This window comes from Podarcis liolepis (genome assembly GCF_965112155.1).
Source record: "Podarcis liolepis genome assembly, chromosome: 17".
NCBI lineage: Eukaryota > Metazoa > Chordata > Lepidosauria > Squamata > Lacertidae > Podarcis > Podarcis liolepis.
This window is the reverse complement of record NC_139571.1, coordinates 7,144,162-7,160,439: the sequence shown is the minus strand read 5'-3', so window position 1 is coordinate 7,160,439 and position 16,278 is coordinate 7,144,162. Positions and strand designations below refer to the sequence as shown.

The 16,278-nt window shown below is 47.7% G+C and overlaps 1 protein-coding gene and 1 long non-coding RNA gene across 9 annotated transcripts in view; one reads left to right on the top strand and one right to left on the bottom strand.

Annotated features, from left to right (window-relative positions):
* Positions 1-16,278, top strand: part of LOC310697029 — a 277,036-nt gene that overhangs the window by 256,801 nt on the left and 3,957 nt on the right. The window lies entirely within an intron of this gene.
* Positions 7,383-16,278, bottom strand: part of PDE4A (phosphodiesterase 4A) — a 384,429-nt gene continuing 375,533 nt past the window's right edge. For all 8 annotated transcript variants that reach the window (XM_083482984.1, XM_083482983.1, XM_083482989.1 and 5 more), the window contains 3 exons: positions 15,288-15,410; positions 13,147-13,329; positions 7,383-11,366 (listed from right to left, as the gene is read on the bottom strand). In XM_083482984.1, coding sequence (XP_083339110.1) covers positions 10,992-11,366; positions 13,147-13,329; positions 15,288-15,410 — 681 coding nt within the window. In that variant the 3' untranslated portion in view covers positions 7,383-10,991. The remainder of the gene's footprint in view (positions 11,367-13,146; positions 13,330-15,287; positions 15,411-16,278) is intronic.

Sequence of the window (16,278 nt, the reverse complement as noted above, 5' to 3'; positions counted from 1 at the left end):
AGCGGAGGGAGGAGGCGGAGGAGGAGGAGGAGCGCGGGGCTGTAAGTCAGCATGACTAAGCAAGAGAGGGAAGCGGCCGCCCCGCTTCACAATAAGAGTCCCCCTCCGGCCGGAGCCGCGCAGCTCGCCCGGGCGCGCCTGGATTGGCCGAGGGAGGCGCGCAGGGAGGGCGGAGAATCGAGCCTGGGCAGAGGCGGGAGGGGAGGTGGGAAGGAAGGAAGGAAGGAGGACACGGGGCGGGGGCGACAAGCAGCTGCTCCATAGCTGTCAACTTTCCCCTTTTCTTGCGAGGAATCCTATTCGGAATAAGGGAATTTCCCTTTTAAAAAGGGGAAACGTTGACAGCTATGAGCTGCTCCCCGCGCGCAGCCCTGAAAACAGGCGCAAGTAGCAACACGCTCCGTTGCCGTCCGGAGGTCTTGCTCCCAGGGAAATAGGCGTAGGATCGCAGCCTTCGGTGCAAGCAGACGCGACGCGCTCTGCCTTTGCTCCTAGCCGCGAGGTGTAATCCGACGCGTGTCTTACTTTCCCTTTCTCTCCCCTGCTGCTCCGGATGGACACCCCCCCCCCCTGCGCGCCCGACCAGCCCTCGAGCAGATTTTGAGGGTGCCAGCGGGGAAGGAGGCAGTTAGGTTGCGCACGCGGAAGGGCGCAGCGCTCGCGGAACAGCTTTGGAACCATAGGAGCCGAGGTCCTTTCGCTTCCTCCAAGAAAATATTTGAGGGGGTCGGCCTGCCCAAATTTTATGGGCATTGCCCATGGGCGTAGCCAGTGTTTATGTTAGGGGGGCAGGACTTTTGCTAGTGGGGGCAGAACCGAGCTATCTGCGACTCAGTCAGTCATTTACTAAGTATATTTATTTACTTACTTGATTTAGGGGGGCAACTGCCCCCTGTACCCCCCTGGCCAGAGAAGTAGCTAGGTGATCTTGCGTCCCTGGCAGAACTGTCCAGATTATGCCCTCCCCCATTCAATTCACCCTCTATTTAAAACCTTCTGAGGCAATAATCAATATTTTTATTTATAGACATATCTGTGGACATATTTTTCAGCCGATTTTGCGCCCCTCCCCTCGACTATACCCCTGGCTGGGGCCCACCTCACCACCCCGGGCTATCACTTTATTAAATTTTATTCAAGTTGGCACCCCTGCTAGCAGCATATGGGCAGGACTGACCTAAAGAGCTCCCCTTTTGCTCCCCATTCCCAAATCATCTCAGAGGGTATATGGCAGGCGGGGGGTGGGGGTGGGGTGGGGAGGTGAGCAGAGTCGTTCTACCTGACAAGCACTGATGGGACATTAGATTTGGATTGATAACACATTGTGCATGCTGTTAGACAACAAAGGTCTCTGGACGGCTTACGATAATGAAAATGGTAGTCCCAACTATAAGCAATAAAATATCCTCGTCTCAGCAACGAATAATCTTGCAGAAGCACCAAGAAGTAAATAGGATTTAGATTGTAAAAGGAAGTTTTTCAAAAGGAGGAGATAAAAAGTTCTTCACCTGGGGCTGGAGAGACATCAGAGAAGACACCAGGTGAGCCTCTGTGGGGATGCCATTCCAGAAATTAAAGGTAATGGGACCCCTGACCATTAGGTCCAGTCATCCTGAAGCAAAGTTCTTAACCCGAGGTACTATTTCTGGGTTAGCGGAGTCTGTAACCTGAAGTGTCTGTAACCTGAAGCGTCTGTAACCCGAGGTACCACTGTACACATTTTTGTTAATTTGGGACATTTCTTAGCCTGCTGCAGCCAAAGGGTCTCTTGGAGTAGCTAACAAAAGATTTAAAAGCAACAGGACTTCAATAAAACTGGTACAATTAAGAAGAGGAGGGGATGAAGTTAAATGAGTAATCCTCAGCATATTCACTCAGAATCAAGTTTCACTATGCCGTTAGGCTTCTAGGCAAGTGGGCAGCCTAAAAATCTGCACCTCTTTTTTAAAAAGGGGTGCTATTGAAACTTGGCACCAAAAATAAATCAAATTCAGCAGCAGGCAAGCGTCCCTAGGGAGGGCATTCCATAGCTGGGGTGTCACAGCTAAAAATGCCCTCCAAGTGACAATAGCTGGTTCCAGCACTACCCTCAAATCACAAACCTGACCCTTCAGAGAGCAACACTGCTCTAACCACCTAGGTAGACAAATCTGCCTACCGACAGCACTTCCATCTTATAGGCATTGAGCTTCTGTTTGTTGGCCATCATGCAACCTGTTACTGTCCCCACTGGTCCAGCACATTATCCAGATTAGCCAGGATTTGACCAAAAGGAGAAGCAGAGCCCTGACGACACGTTACCCCCAAATACACAGATGGCCTAACTCAGTGGTTTCATGTAAATCTTAAAATAGCATGAGGGACAAAGCAGTCCTGCAGAATGTATCAAAAACTTCTGAGAAGTCCAGAAGAAAAAGCCTCTGAATCAGGTTTGACAGAGGCCTGGTAACCCTTGTCGCTGGAGTTGAAATGGAGTTGATATGATCAATTTTCTCATGTTCATTTTCAGTGTCTAGCCCCGTCTTTCTCACACAAGGGCAGGATTGCTTGTGTGAGATTGCTTCAGTCAGCTAGAAGAAGAATTGAAATTGTGGTTCTTCATGAGACTCAGTATAGTAGTTGATTTCCCACAATGCCCAAATCCTTTTATAGGGATGATACAGTAAAATGTTTGTCTAACTGACTGAAGTCCTGGGGCAGGTTACAATGATAAAAATAGATGGTTATACATTAGGGAGAATGATTTACCAGGAACGTGGCACCGCAGAACAGAAAGTGCCCCATGTAATAATTACGAGATCATGTGCTACTGAGTCACAGAGAAGTCTTTGGTGTTCAGGGGAAAGAAGCAAGTCATCGGTGTGGCATTGCTCAGCTTCCCTTTGCCAAACCTCTGGCATCCTTCAGGACAAAGAAGTGAGAGTCCTCCACTGGCAAGGTTGGTTAAAGTCCCCTACCCAAAGCAAGGAGGGCATGTCTGTGTGCCTGGTGCCATATATGTGTCTCGTAAATCCCGCAGGGAGCATCGAATCTGGCAAATTAGTGGGCCGCTGGTCTGATCCTTACGTTTTTAATCGCAAAAGCAGTGTCAGATTTGATTATATAGGGTTGTATATAACTATGTTCTTCTCAGAGCCACATAAATTAATAATAATGATAATAATAATATTTCCCCAGCCACTCTGGGTGGCTTACAGCACATAAAAAATGGCAAAACATTAGAGAAACTTTTTTACTGATACAGGGTTGCCTTCAGATGTCTTCTAAAAGTCAGATAGTTGATTATTTCATTGACATCTGATGGGAGAAGTGACATGGGAGTGTGTGTGTGTGTGTGTGTGTGTGTGTGTGTGTGTGTGTGTGTTGTGAACGCTTTCAAACATACAGAGCACTTTGTGAAGAGGACCAGAAAGGCTTTATGTCCCAGGGCAGAGCTCTTAAGTTAGCTGAGGGAGTTGCGTGTGATACTACTTACTCAGTGCAGTACAGTATGTGCTTGGTTTGATGGAAGTGTCCCCTGAGAGAAAGAAACACAGAAATTGTAAGGTGTGCAAGTAATTAATGTGATTACTCTAAATAAGGGACAGTTCATATAACACCGGTCCTGAAAAACCTGCATTGGCTCCCAGTACATTTCCGAGCACAATTCAAAGTGTTGGTGCTGACCTTCAAAGCCTTAACGGCCTCAGCCCAGTATACCTGAAGGAGCGTCTCCACCCCCATCGTTCAGCCCGGACACTGATGTCCAGCGCCGAGGGCCTTCTGGCGGTTCCGTCAATGCGAGAAGTGAGGTTACAGGGACACAGGGCATTCTTGGTGGTGGCACCCGCCCTGTGGAAAGCCCTCCCATCAGATGTCAAGGAAATAACTCTCCGACTTTTAGAAGATATTTGAAGGCAGCCCTGTTTAGGGAAGTTTTTAATGTTTGAAGTTTTATTCTGTTTTTAATGTTCTGTTGAAAGCTGCCCAGAGTGGTTGGGGAAACCCAGCCAGATGGGCAGGGTAGAGATAATAAATTATTATTATTATTATTATTATTATTATTATTATTGATTCAGGTAGGTAGCCATGTTGGTCTGACGCAGTCAAAAATAAATTAAAAATATTTTAGCACCTTGGAGACCAACTAAGTTTGTTCTGGGTATAAATTTTCATGTGCATGCACACTTCTTCAGATACTTCTGACAATTCTTCAGGTATCTGAAGAAGTGTGCATGCACACGAAAGCTTATACCCAGAACAAACTTAATTGGTCTCTAAGGTGCTACTCGACAAATAATAATAATAATAATAATAATAATAATAATAATAATTGTTGTTTGGCCAGTTTTCAGTGAATGTTTATAGTATGTGGAGTAGAGCCTAGGAGGCATTTACACTGCAATTTATTAAACTGAGTTTTCACATTTATCTGAGAACGATTGTGTTACATCACTTGGCTGTCTACGTTGCATTGAATGACTGAGGTTGCAAACTTATGCCATTGGGCTCAGCGGAAATTTCTCCCAGGTAAACATACATAGAAAATATACATGCAGTTCAATCTGTCGTCCCAAGGCAGGCTCTTAGGACTCACTTTCACTCCCCTCTGGATTAACAGGAAAATCATTTGCATATCAACTGGGGGAGGGGTAAGGCTCCTTTAGTAAAACAGGGGCTTACTCCCAGGCAAGTGAATATAGCACTGCAGCAAATTTCCCACAATCCAGAATGCGGTGTTCTGCAAACACGATCGCTCTGCCTCCTGCATATGCACTCTTGTTTTGATTGTATGGCTGTATTAAATCCTTTTAACACATTATCTTGTGTGATCCGTTTGATTGCTGTTTCATGTTAATTCTGTAAACTGTCCAGCAGAGGGCAGGCCAGAGGAACAGATTAACTTCATGCCACTGTGTTCTAAAAGTATGGAAGCGGCTGCATCCGTTTTCTACACACCATGTATCGTTTTATAATCTTGTATCGTGGCCCCACAGCTGACTCCCCTGCCCCTCTCTAGACTGAAACTCCCCAGTGCTAACCCCCATTGTTGGGGAGTATGCTTCAAGCTCCAGAGCTGTAAAACTGTTTGAATATTGTATTTGTATATTGTTGCAACTGGGACTGACGAAGAGCGAGTCAGAAATCAAACATATACATAAAAAAAAAAAAAAAACTTCTTGGTTGATTTATATCAAGCCAATTATGACAGTGACACAGTTCTGAGGCAGCTATTTTCAATCCCCTATCAAACACTTAAGTTCATTCTGCCCCGATTCAACATTTTTGTTGAGTTACTTTACTGTAATAAATTGTATAAAACTTCAGGGTTCCTTCATAAACACGCTACCTGAATGGCCCCAGAATCCACTTGGGCCCTGGAGGTAGAGGATGGGAGTGTTCATTCTTTCCCCCTCTAAACCTGGATCATTTCCCTGATCCAACCCACCCCATCCACTGCTATTTGTCCTGCAGAAGAAAACAGGAAGAGCGCTCAGTTCCGACCATCTATCATTTGAATGCTTTTGTTGAAATTCCTGCATCGCAGAGGGGTGGGCTGGATGACCCTCAGGGCCCCTTCCAACTCAACAGTTCTATGATTCCATGATTCACAGGACAACAGTTTAACATCCACCCCTCTCCTTTCATAAGCTGGAGGGTTGGGGGTGATTACAAATCGGCTAGTGATTCTAGGAGCCCCCAGAAACTTTGTTGTTTTTGCTACAATGCAACTGACTAAATGCAATTAGTCAGAAAGCAGCAAATAAAGGGTCTTATTTAAAATGTTACAATTACAAAGACACTCCAGGAGGATGGCAGGAGCAGCGTGCCATGCCTTGAACTAGTTCAAACAACCCGCTCAGCCTTCAGGAACCATGGCTGTTCAATAGCCCATTGTTGCACGAAGTGTCCAGAAGATGGCAGCATGCAGGTAAGACATTGCCCCTTTTCTGGAAAGATGAGATTTTACCTTATCTCTTCCTTGGTAGCCTCCAGAATAAATCACAGCAATGCACCAGAGAGTGAGGTTTTCGAAGAAGACTGCAGAAACAGAATGTCTGCTGCTCACCACCTAATGGCACACAGCTGTCCTGATTTGCAGCATCACCAGTTGCCAATTAGCATCCAGACCCAATTGAAGATGCTGAACCATGAAGACCTTGCATTGCCCAAGACTGCCTCTCTTATTTCAAGAAGTGGCACTTAGCCTTTGCAGCTCTGGGTGCTTTCACTCTGTGAAGGACAGTCATGTTATGGGTAGCTGAACCTGATACTACTATTGGTCCATGGCTGTGTGGCAACCCTCTGTTGTCTTTTCCTTCTGAAGGGGTCAAAAAGCCCATCTTTCTAAAGGCCTTTGGCTGCTGGTTTTGTTGATTGCTGATTTCCTGCATGTTCTATTAATTGCAACAAATAGTTATTTTATTTTTTGGTGTTTTATATAGTTATATTTTTGTTTTTACATTCTAGCTGTGTGCGTCTGTGTGTCAAAACAGATCATAGTGGCTTGTAATCAGGATAGCCAGAGAGTGCCATGTTCAAGACAGACACGAAAAGGGGACGAGTTTGTGAGAAGAGTGAAAACCCCACGGGACGAGGCACAGCATTAAAGTCAGAAGTCCCTGGAGCTGTGGCGAGTGTGTCGATATTGCAATTCAAGAGCCTTTGAAGATGGCATCACGTCTCACCTGGGAAGAGTTGGCATTCCTTGGGATTGAATTAAAATAGTGCCCGCAGGGCTCCTTGGCTCCTGTCCAGGGCTAGCCCAAGACACTTTGCTGCCCAAGGGAAAGCAATAGATCCCTCCCCTGTCCCCACATCTCCAGGGCCACGGCATCCACAGCAATAGAACATTAGAGTTTGCTGCCCTCTTAAAGGTAAAGGGACCCCTGACCATTAAGTCCAGTTGCAGACGACTCTGGGGTTGCAGTGCTCATCTTGCTTTATTGGCCACGGGAGCCGGCGTACAGCTTTCTGGACACCTGGCCAGCATGACTAAGCCACTTCTGGCGAAAACAGAGCAGCGCACGGAAACACTGTTTACCTTCCTGCTGGAGCGGTACCTATTTATCTACTTGCACTTTGGCGTGCTTTCGAACTGCTAGGTTGGCAGGAACAGGGACAGAGCAACGGGAGCTCAGCCCGTCGTGGGGATTCGAACCCAGACCTTCTGATCGGCAAGCCCTAGGGTCTGTGGTTTAACCCACAGCGCCACCCACGTCCCTGCTGCCCTCTTACGCCACCCACAATGAGATGCCTATAGCAGATGCCTTAGTCTGCTCAATGGTAGGCTGGAACTGGCTTTCTTCCCTTCTCCTTTTGGCCTCCGGGAGATTGAAAAAACACTCACAACCTCTTACAGCCTTGCAGAGAAGGCAGGTCAAGGTCACAGGAACAAAGACTCCCTTTCTCCTGGTTTATTGTGAGCTCGGCTGCTGAACGGTTTTGGTAACATTTGAGAGAGAACATTGCAACAGCTGATTAACGACACTGCAAGGAAAAATGACAATTCTACAATTTCCAATGTGTCTATATTACACCATAAATACACAGACAGGAGAAAGGGGCAGGGGCAGGGCCTGCGTCCCAGAGCTCTCGAGGAGAGAATGCAGCTGGAGAGTCTCTCAGAGACCTCATTGCTCTCCACAAATGCACTCCCAGCACAGGTCCTACGGCAGGAGTTTGGGGAGAGAAACCGAGGCAGGGCCGGGAGGGAAAGGAAAGGGTGAGGGGTATTGTTTGTAAGGTTCTTTTACTCTTTTTAGAATAATTTACAATCTGCTTATTCACAACTATGTACAGTCCAAACCCGACCCAACAAACTCATGGAACAGAACTGCATACAAAAATAAAAGCTATACACAAATCAGAAAGAAAGAATTCCTCTCTCTTTCCCTTTTTTGTTTTTTCTTCAGTTGAGGCTTCAAGAAAGAAAAGTGAAAAAATACAAAGAAAATGGCTACAGTACTGTGTTCAGAAATGGCCATGTTCTCCTTGGGAGAAGGAGATGCCCTACACTGGCTTTTGAGCAGAGACCAGGGGCTGCAGCGGCTGGCAGGTGTTCTAGGGGCTGGCTGCCTTGCAAGAGCTAGCCCATCTCTCCACCCCAGTTGTCCCCCTGCCCACTACCGTGCTTGGGTTGGAACAGTTCTGGAAGGCTCCTTGCCGCCTGCCTGAACCTATGTACTAGGAGAACTGGCCAAACAGAAGTCAATGCAAAGTGGGTGGGATGGAGACTTTGCAAAAGAGGAGACATGGCTTTGGTTCGAAAGCTCAGCGTGGTGATGGGAACGGAACCTCACTTGTTATTGCTTCACCACTTTACATGGAGGGGAGAGATTAGGGTAGGCACATGCCAGCCCTGAATGGCCACGTAAGACAGGCTAAAGGGGATCCCAGTCCTGGCCTCACCTCAAGTGGCTCAGGTCCACTCACTCAAGTCTCACATTGTCAAAAGGCCAATCCACTCACAATTCACTTGTGCTGCCGCTCTCCCACTTTCCTCTCCCTCTGCCTCCAGAAAGAGGGGTTGGGCCCTCTAGCCAGTGGGGTGGGGGAGTGATCCCCCAGAATCCAGCCAGCCAAGGACTAGGCTACAGCTTCCCCAAGTGGGCAGAGGCACAAGAAAAGAGGATCCACAATGTTTGTTTCCTGCGGTTCTTGGGACTGGATTCCCTAGCACTGCTGGTCCATGCAAATATCTGATGTCCCCAGAGCTAAGGAGAACGTCCATCCAGGGGAAGGGCAAGGCATTTTGTGGATGGAGAAAAGTTCACCCTCTTCATACCAGGACAGTGATGCAGGATACTAGCAAATTATACTCCGCTGGCTGGTTAAGGCAAAGAATAAAAGCAGCCAAAAAGATCTCCTTTTGATATTCCACAGAGCAGATTCTTTTCTTTTCTCTCATGGTGATTTCTGGTGAAAGGGTGAGGCGGCAGGTCCTGCTTCTCTAGGAGAACTGTCAGGAGGCGGCCCGGGCTCCTTGTTCTGTGCCCAACAAGGGAGCGGGGGAAGAGATCGTCAGGAGAGCAGCATTTGGCATGGAGATCTGTATAGCAAGATCAGCCCCGTGGAGGGAAAGAAAAGCACATTTCAGACCCCCTTCCTCTGGCCAGTTTCATGCATGTGGCAAAGCTGCCTCTGTATTTCACTTCAAGGCAAGTGACCTTAAAGTAAGAAACCTGCCTACTGCTGAGACTCATCTTTTGGCTGGATTTTCTGTCGATCTGATTGAGCTCTGAGAGATGGAGCTTCTCTGGAACCAGACCCAGGGTCTGAAAAAAGCTATTGGCTTACGTCACAGCAGTGCGAGAATGGTGTGGGGTTTCTGGGCACATGTAAACACATAATTTTCCTAGGAAGGTGGTGGTCTGAGGTGGATCCTCACCTCTGGAACCAAGAGTGTTAGGGCCTCTAGGCTTTGAACTTAAGAAAGCCCCCCCACCCCCACCCCAGCATACAAACTTCACAAGTCAATCTATGTGATCCAGCCACATTACACTGCATTGCACAGAAATAAAGATTTGGGTTTCATTCATACAGACTCTGCTTGTATCAAGCCTCCTGTGAGAAAAATATGTGCCTAGAGGCACATGCAAATTGTTTGTTTGTTTGTGGTCAGTACACTTGCATTTCCTAGTTGACAAACCTGTAAGCAGGAAGAGGGGTACTGCAGTTTAGAGATTCATCAACTAACAAATCACAGGTTTTCAGACATAAAGATGGTGGTAACCTGCAAATTAGTCCTTAAATAATCATCACTGAAAAACACAAGTCTCTCCTCTTATTATTGGGTTAGGAAGGATGCAAACCAACCCTCCTCTCTCCATCCCATGCCCATTACTGGGAGAGGAATACTCACCCCTGAGGTCCCCTATGGAGCTGTCTGGGCAAGTTGGCCAGTTACAACCATTCAATCCTGGCCATATTGCCTTTTCTTTCTTTTTTTGTGCAAAATGATAAACGGAGGAAGACTTGGCTATTTGGAAACTCAGATAAAATGTTTTGCTTATTTCATTTCTTGTTCCCTTTTGTTTTCTTTAAAAGCAATGTCTTCTCCCATTTGCTTCTGGGAGAATGTTATGGCGTCACAGGCAAAAAAAAAAAAAAAAAAAGGAACTCCCCACCTGCAAACCATTATTATTAATTTTTTTTAAAAAGTGCATCGGAAAGAAAGAAAGAAAGAAAGAAAGAAAGAAAGAAAGAAAGAAAGGAGGCAAAGTCCTTTCTTCTTACCAGTCCGATCAAATCAAAATAAACTCACAAAAATAAATTAGCAGTAGCTTAAAAAAATAAGTTACAAAAATCAAAGTTATTAGAACTCTCCCCCCCCCCAAAAAATAAATCCCCAATGTTTTGAACACCCTGTTTTCCAGCTAGGAGGGTTATGCTGTGATGGGCAAAGGAATAAAGGCACCAAATGACCCAGAAGGGCATGTCTGAAGCAAGGGAGCCAGATGAACAGAAGGGGCATGGGTGAAAATTATTACTGGTTTTTGGCATTGAAGCCCTGCAGTGTCTCTGCTTTGTTTTACTACAAATGGCTTAAAATACTATTATTATTATTATTATTATTATTATTATTATTCCTCCTGCTTGGCCTTTGCCACCACTTCATACATGCTTTTCATCACCATCGCCCTCCTTCTGTTCCTGATGGCACCCGTCCTTTTTTTTTTTAAGCAGCAAAGGAAAATAATAAAAACCCACTCGGCAACAACGGAGAAGAAAGAAAGAAAAAGAAAGCAAAATTAAAGGTAAGATTATTTCTGGAGTGCTTGGGCCGCTCACTGAGGCAGCAGGGCTACTGCCCCTTGCTTGGGCCAACCTGGTTCTACAGTTGCTGTGTATATTTCCCTTTTTTTCTTGTTGATTTTCTTTTTATAAAAAATACAATAAAAATAAAAAATGAGTTTTTTCGTTGTTGTTGTTTTTTATCCCTGCCCCTCCCTCATGAAAACTTTCGTGTGTGTGTGTTTTTTGCTTTTTCAGTTGTCCCTTCCCCAAAGTCATGATGTGCCGGGAGACGTGTCGTTCATTGTGTCGTCCGTTAGTCTGTCCTGCCCTTCCTGGGACTCGTGTTGCTGCTCCTCTGCGGCTGTGTAGTAGCTATTGTCCTCGTCGCCAGGGCTGCTGTGGTCCTTTTCAGACTGCTCTGAGTCCTCCCCCTCTTCCTCCAGAGTCAGCTCAAACTGGAATTTCTCCAGGCAGGCTTCATCGTCCTTCTCCGTGTCGTCCGGAGGGGGAGAGGGGCTCTGGGGGATCATGCTGTGGTACCAGTCCCTGTTGTCCTCGAGGGTGTCCAAAATGTCTTGTGCATCTGGGTGCACCAGGTCCGCCCACGTCTCCCACAGCGGGTGCACGATGTAGTCAATGAAGCCCACCTGAAACCAAGGGGCAGGGGAAAAAGAGGGTTGGTAACAGAACAGTGAGCAGTATTGCTGTTAGGTACTGAGTTGAATAGGATCCAAAATGCAGCAGTCTGATTGGTCCTAGAACAATAGGATTCAGAATGCAGCAGTCTGATTGGTCCTAGAACAATAGGACCCAGAATGCAGCAGTCTGATTGGTCCACAGGAGCCACCCAATCCTGCTCCAGGTGGAAGTGAATCCGCAACCTGATTGGCCTACAGGAGAATCCTGGAATTAGCCAATCACGTGGGGCCCATTGTGTAAAGAATGTATATAAAGCAGACATTCTGGGGGAACTTCCATTCCTCCTCACCACTATGAGCTGAATAAAGAGCATGAAATCCACTCTCGACTCCGAGTATATTTCAATTGCCAACTGCAGTCCCTTAAAGGACACCCAGAGTCATCGCCCAGAACAGTGGAGGAATGGCCTGGGGAGCACCCAGACGGGTGAGCTCCTAGCCACTCCACGCCACAGTGGACAGGCATGATTTTTGCACCCCTGGGCCTGTGCCCTTGATGGGGGGGCAGCCTGGCTAACTCACAGGTATGTCCTTGCATCCTCATCTCTGGGTTTTGAGCATAAGCCGTAGCTTTATCCTTTCAAGATTCTCTAAGTAATGAGGACTAGAAAAATAGTATTCTGCCGAAATTCTCAGAGGCTTTCTGTAAGACAACATGTTCCGTTCCCTGTACCTGCTATTCCTGTTAGTGCTAAAACGAGTGCGGAAGTTAGCTAAACTGTAACTAACAACCCGCCTTCCCCTAACAGCTGTCCTCTTTAGCACTGAAAGGGTGAGGTATATTAAAGTGTTTCTAAAAGGCAATAGAACTGTTGGTTCAACAAACAGTGGGGCAGTGCTTTGGAGGAGTGTGGGGCTTGTTATAGCTGGCTAGGTTCTCTCTTACACATATTTTAAAAGACGACAATCCACACTCCCACCAAAATGGCACAGCAGGGAGCTCTCTGTTAGCAAAATAAAGCATTCTTTACCAGTGGTGCAGACATGGGTGTGATTGCACAGTTTTTAGTCCAGAGGTGCACACAATCATGAATGACCTAGTAACTGTGGGAAGAAGAGCACATTCCCAGTTCCCACAAGGAGGGAGCCAGGCAGAGGGGCTCCAGGTTCAATCCATGATATTCCCAGTCAAAAAGGGGGCCCAGGAAGTTAAGGGGGCTTGAGCCAGCCTGACAGAGGAGGCCACACCAGGCTATGTGGTCCCACGGTCTGACAGCATATAACAGCTTCTTTTTGCTTAAAACAGCAGTTTCTTACAGGGAAAAGGCAGGTTTCTGGCAATGGATCCTCTGTACCAACTCATGGCCACTGATTCCTTGCACAAACAAAAAACACTTGCCTGTAAAAGACTCAGCTATGTATGCTGGAAGCCATAAGTTGCTGGCTCACAGTCACAGGAAAGAAGCTTGCTTGCCTCCCAGTGCCAGATTCCTGCTTTCTTCCAATGGACATGGCAGCCCCTCCTTTCTCCTGTAATGGATCTAGGCTTTCCTTTCTCCTTCTGGACTGGCTATGTTTACTCCCTACTTCCTCCCAGCCCCCCAACTTCTGGTGAAGTTGTATTTTTGCTGAAACTCAGGAATGGGAGCACAATGATGCTCCAAAGATAAAGTGGGTTTTTGGCAGCAGACATCCCATGTCTGAATTTTCCTAGCCTTGGTAGTAGCAGGAGGGGAAAGGGATCCCTCTTTGCCCCCCTGGAACATTATCCCACTTGGCCATCACGCACCTGCGATTTCTCCACGGAGGCCGTGTGCTTGTCGCACATGGGGCTGATCTCCATGCCCCGCTCCCGCTCTTTGTCCCCCTGCCGGAAGAACTCTTCCATGATCCGGTCTGTCCATTGCCGATAGAGCTCCAGCGGCTTCGTGGGGTTGCTCAAATCCGCACAGTGAACCATGTTCCGTAGGACCTGGTTGGGGTCAGGAAGCGCAAGGACAGTCAGAGAGAGGCCCAGCTGAAGCCGGGCTCAGAGCAGCTAACAACAATAAACACAGCATTCTAAAATCAATTAATTCTAAAATCAGTTCAAAATCACATCTATAGAATTTTGTATTTTAAAATGGGTTTTCAGAGTTTTTGAATGTTTTATGCAAATTTTCAAATTTCAACTTCTATTGACAATGACAATAAAGATATCGTATATATCGTATATAATGGCAACCACTGGGCTAGAGTTCGGTGAGGATTACCAAAGGAGGGGGTCAGACTGTGCCTTGGCCAAAGGCCTGGTGGAACAGCTCCGTCTTGCAGGCCCTGCGGAAAGATGTCAAGTCCCGCAGGGCCCTAGTCTCTTGTGACAGAGCGTTCCACTAGATCGGGGCTACATCCAAAAAAGCCTACCTAACCTCCCTGTGGCCCGGGACCTCCAAGATGTTTTTGTCTGAAGACCATAAGGTCCTCCGTGGGAGATACCAAGAGAGGCGGTACCATAGGTACGAGGGACCTAGGCAGCTGAGCACCAAACCCTTGGGAAGCAAGACAGTGAGTTGTGTGTCTGCATGTGTGCAGAGGGAGAAAAGACCTAGATGGAATCAGCCCCCCTCTGCTCTCAGAGCCTAAGGAGTTTGGCGAGTGGGAAACCTAGGAAAAGGACTGTGCAAATGAAGCAAAGGCTCTGGCTGTCCGACCCATGTGGCAAATTTCCTGCGCCACCACAGCAGTAAGGCCCTCTTGGTCTGCTACTTGACGTGGGAAACACCAGCGCAGAGGGCCCAAAAGAGGGTCTGCAGCTTATTCAGTTGTCACGTGACAAAAGGAGCCAATGGGCTTTCTAAGGTCTGGGGGGTGGGCAGGGAACGCCATCATTGTCGTCACTACTGCCAGGAAGATACAGGGAGCCAAAGATTGCCCAGTCACCCAAAAGGAGGGGCTCCAGCCCCAGGGACACAATTATGCATGTGTTTGTATGCCCAGGCTGTTTTTCCCTGCAGGATCTTTAAGGCAGGTAAAAGGTAAAGGACCCCTGGATGGTTAAGTCCAGTCAAAGGCGACTATGGGGTTGTGGTGCTCATCTCGCTTTCAGGCCAAGGGAGTCAGTGTTTGTCCACAGGCAGCTTTCTGGGTCATGTGGCCAGCATGACTAAACTGCTACTGGCACAACGGGATACCGGGACAGAAGCCAGAGCACGGAAATGCGGTTTATCTTCCTGCTGCAGCAGCACCTATTTATCTACTTGCGCTGGCATGCTTTCTAACTTTAAGGAGCAGCAGCTGAACCACAGGACCTTTTCCCAGTCTTAACTGTGTTTTCAGTCAAAATAAAAAAATTCCTTCCAGTAGCACCTTAAAGACCAACTAAGTTAGTTCTTGGTATGAGCTTTCGTGTGCATGCACACTTCTTCAGAACACGAAAAGCTCATACCAAGAACTAACTTAGTTGGTCTTTAAGGTGCTACTGGAAGGAATTTTTTTATTTTGACTATGGCAGACCAACATGGCTACCTATCTGTTAACTGTGTTTTCAGTGTGTGTGTTTGTTTAAAATTTTTAATATTGTATGTATTGTGTGTTTATGTTTTCTTTTTTTGAAGGCTTCCTTGAAAGGCTGTTTTTAGGCAGCAGGACAAAAATTTAAATAAAACAATGTCATCCGTCCACCTTCCCGCCCAAGCCTCAGGTGCTGGACTGGCTCAACAGCTTGAGCAACACACCTGAGAGCAACCTGCTGCCAGGCAACCCTTGCAGCTGCTTCCCAGCTTCCTTGAGGCCATTTTCTCTGAACGCCAGTTCCGGGACCAGCTGCACTTTGCCTCCCCAGCCTGCCCCTGTGGTGGGGACTGACCTCCTTCCTGCTTATCCTGGGCAGGGCTGTGCCTCTGGACAAGAGGACCTGACCATCCTTTCCCAATCTGTAGCAGCCTTGCCCACCTGTATTCTGTCAGTGTAGTTGTCCAGCAGAAGCACCCCTGAGCTGGTCACTTTCTTGGTCTCCACCATCGTCTTAAGGTCGGCCAAGAGGCTCATATGTTTGGACATGTCGGTAGCCAGGACCTGCAGAAGTAGAAGCCATAATTTTTGATAACGGAAGGGGATCACTCGCGTTTCAACTATCATGGGCTCCATGCCTTTGTTCGTGCTCCATCCTTTCTCTCAGGGAATTTAGGCTCCTGTGCAGACAGACAGCAACCTCTGGCCCAGAGGTTTTTGACCTTTTTGAGTCCACGGCTCCCTTGACCAACCTTCTTTCTGCAGCACTCCAGTGGGGCTCAGGAGCCCAGTTATGTCACCCCTTGCCTGCAGAGCTGGCAGCCTCTCACCCTTTTTTGAACACCCTTCCTTGTGGAGGGTTCCCTCAGCCTCCTCTCCTCTCCCCTCTCCTTGGGAGTCCTCAGGGCAGCCGCTGCTGCTGCTCATGGTCTCTGAGCTGCGCCCCCTGCCCCAAAGAGAGGTGCCTCCTCACACTGCCCCACAGGGGCCTAGGACTTCCCAACAGCAAGAGCTGAAGGAAAGGCTCACTGGACTCCCTCACCTGCTGGCTGCTTACTCTGAGGCCACCTCAGCTCCTGGTAACCAGCACCCCCTGGCCAGCCCCAGAGGCACCATTCACCTGGGGAGCTTGGAGCCAGGGCTGCTGCAACAAACAGCTATGGGAGCCTTTGGGAGGCAGAGTCATAAGAGGGCATCAGAAGAGGGAGGGAAGGAAAGAGGGACAGAGGCCAGTGTTGCCCACAGCACCCCTGACCATCATTCAAGGCATCCCAGGGTGCCACGGCATACTGGGTGAAAACCACTGGCCTAGCCCCTCCATGAAGCCTAGTGACTGTGGGACTGCCACTCTCTAGGAGAGCTTCCACAGTCCTCTCCTTAGTGCTCTTGAGGTTGTTCTACCATATCTGTTCTGAGGAGAGACAGGCTGAAG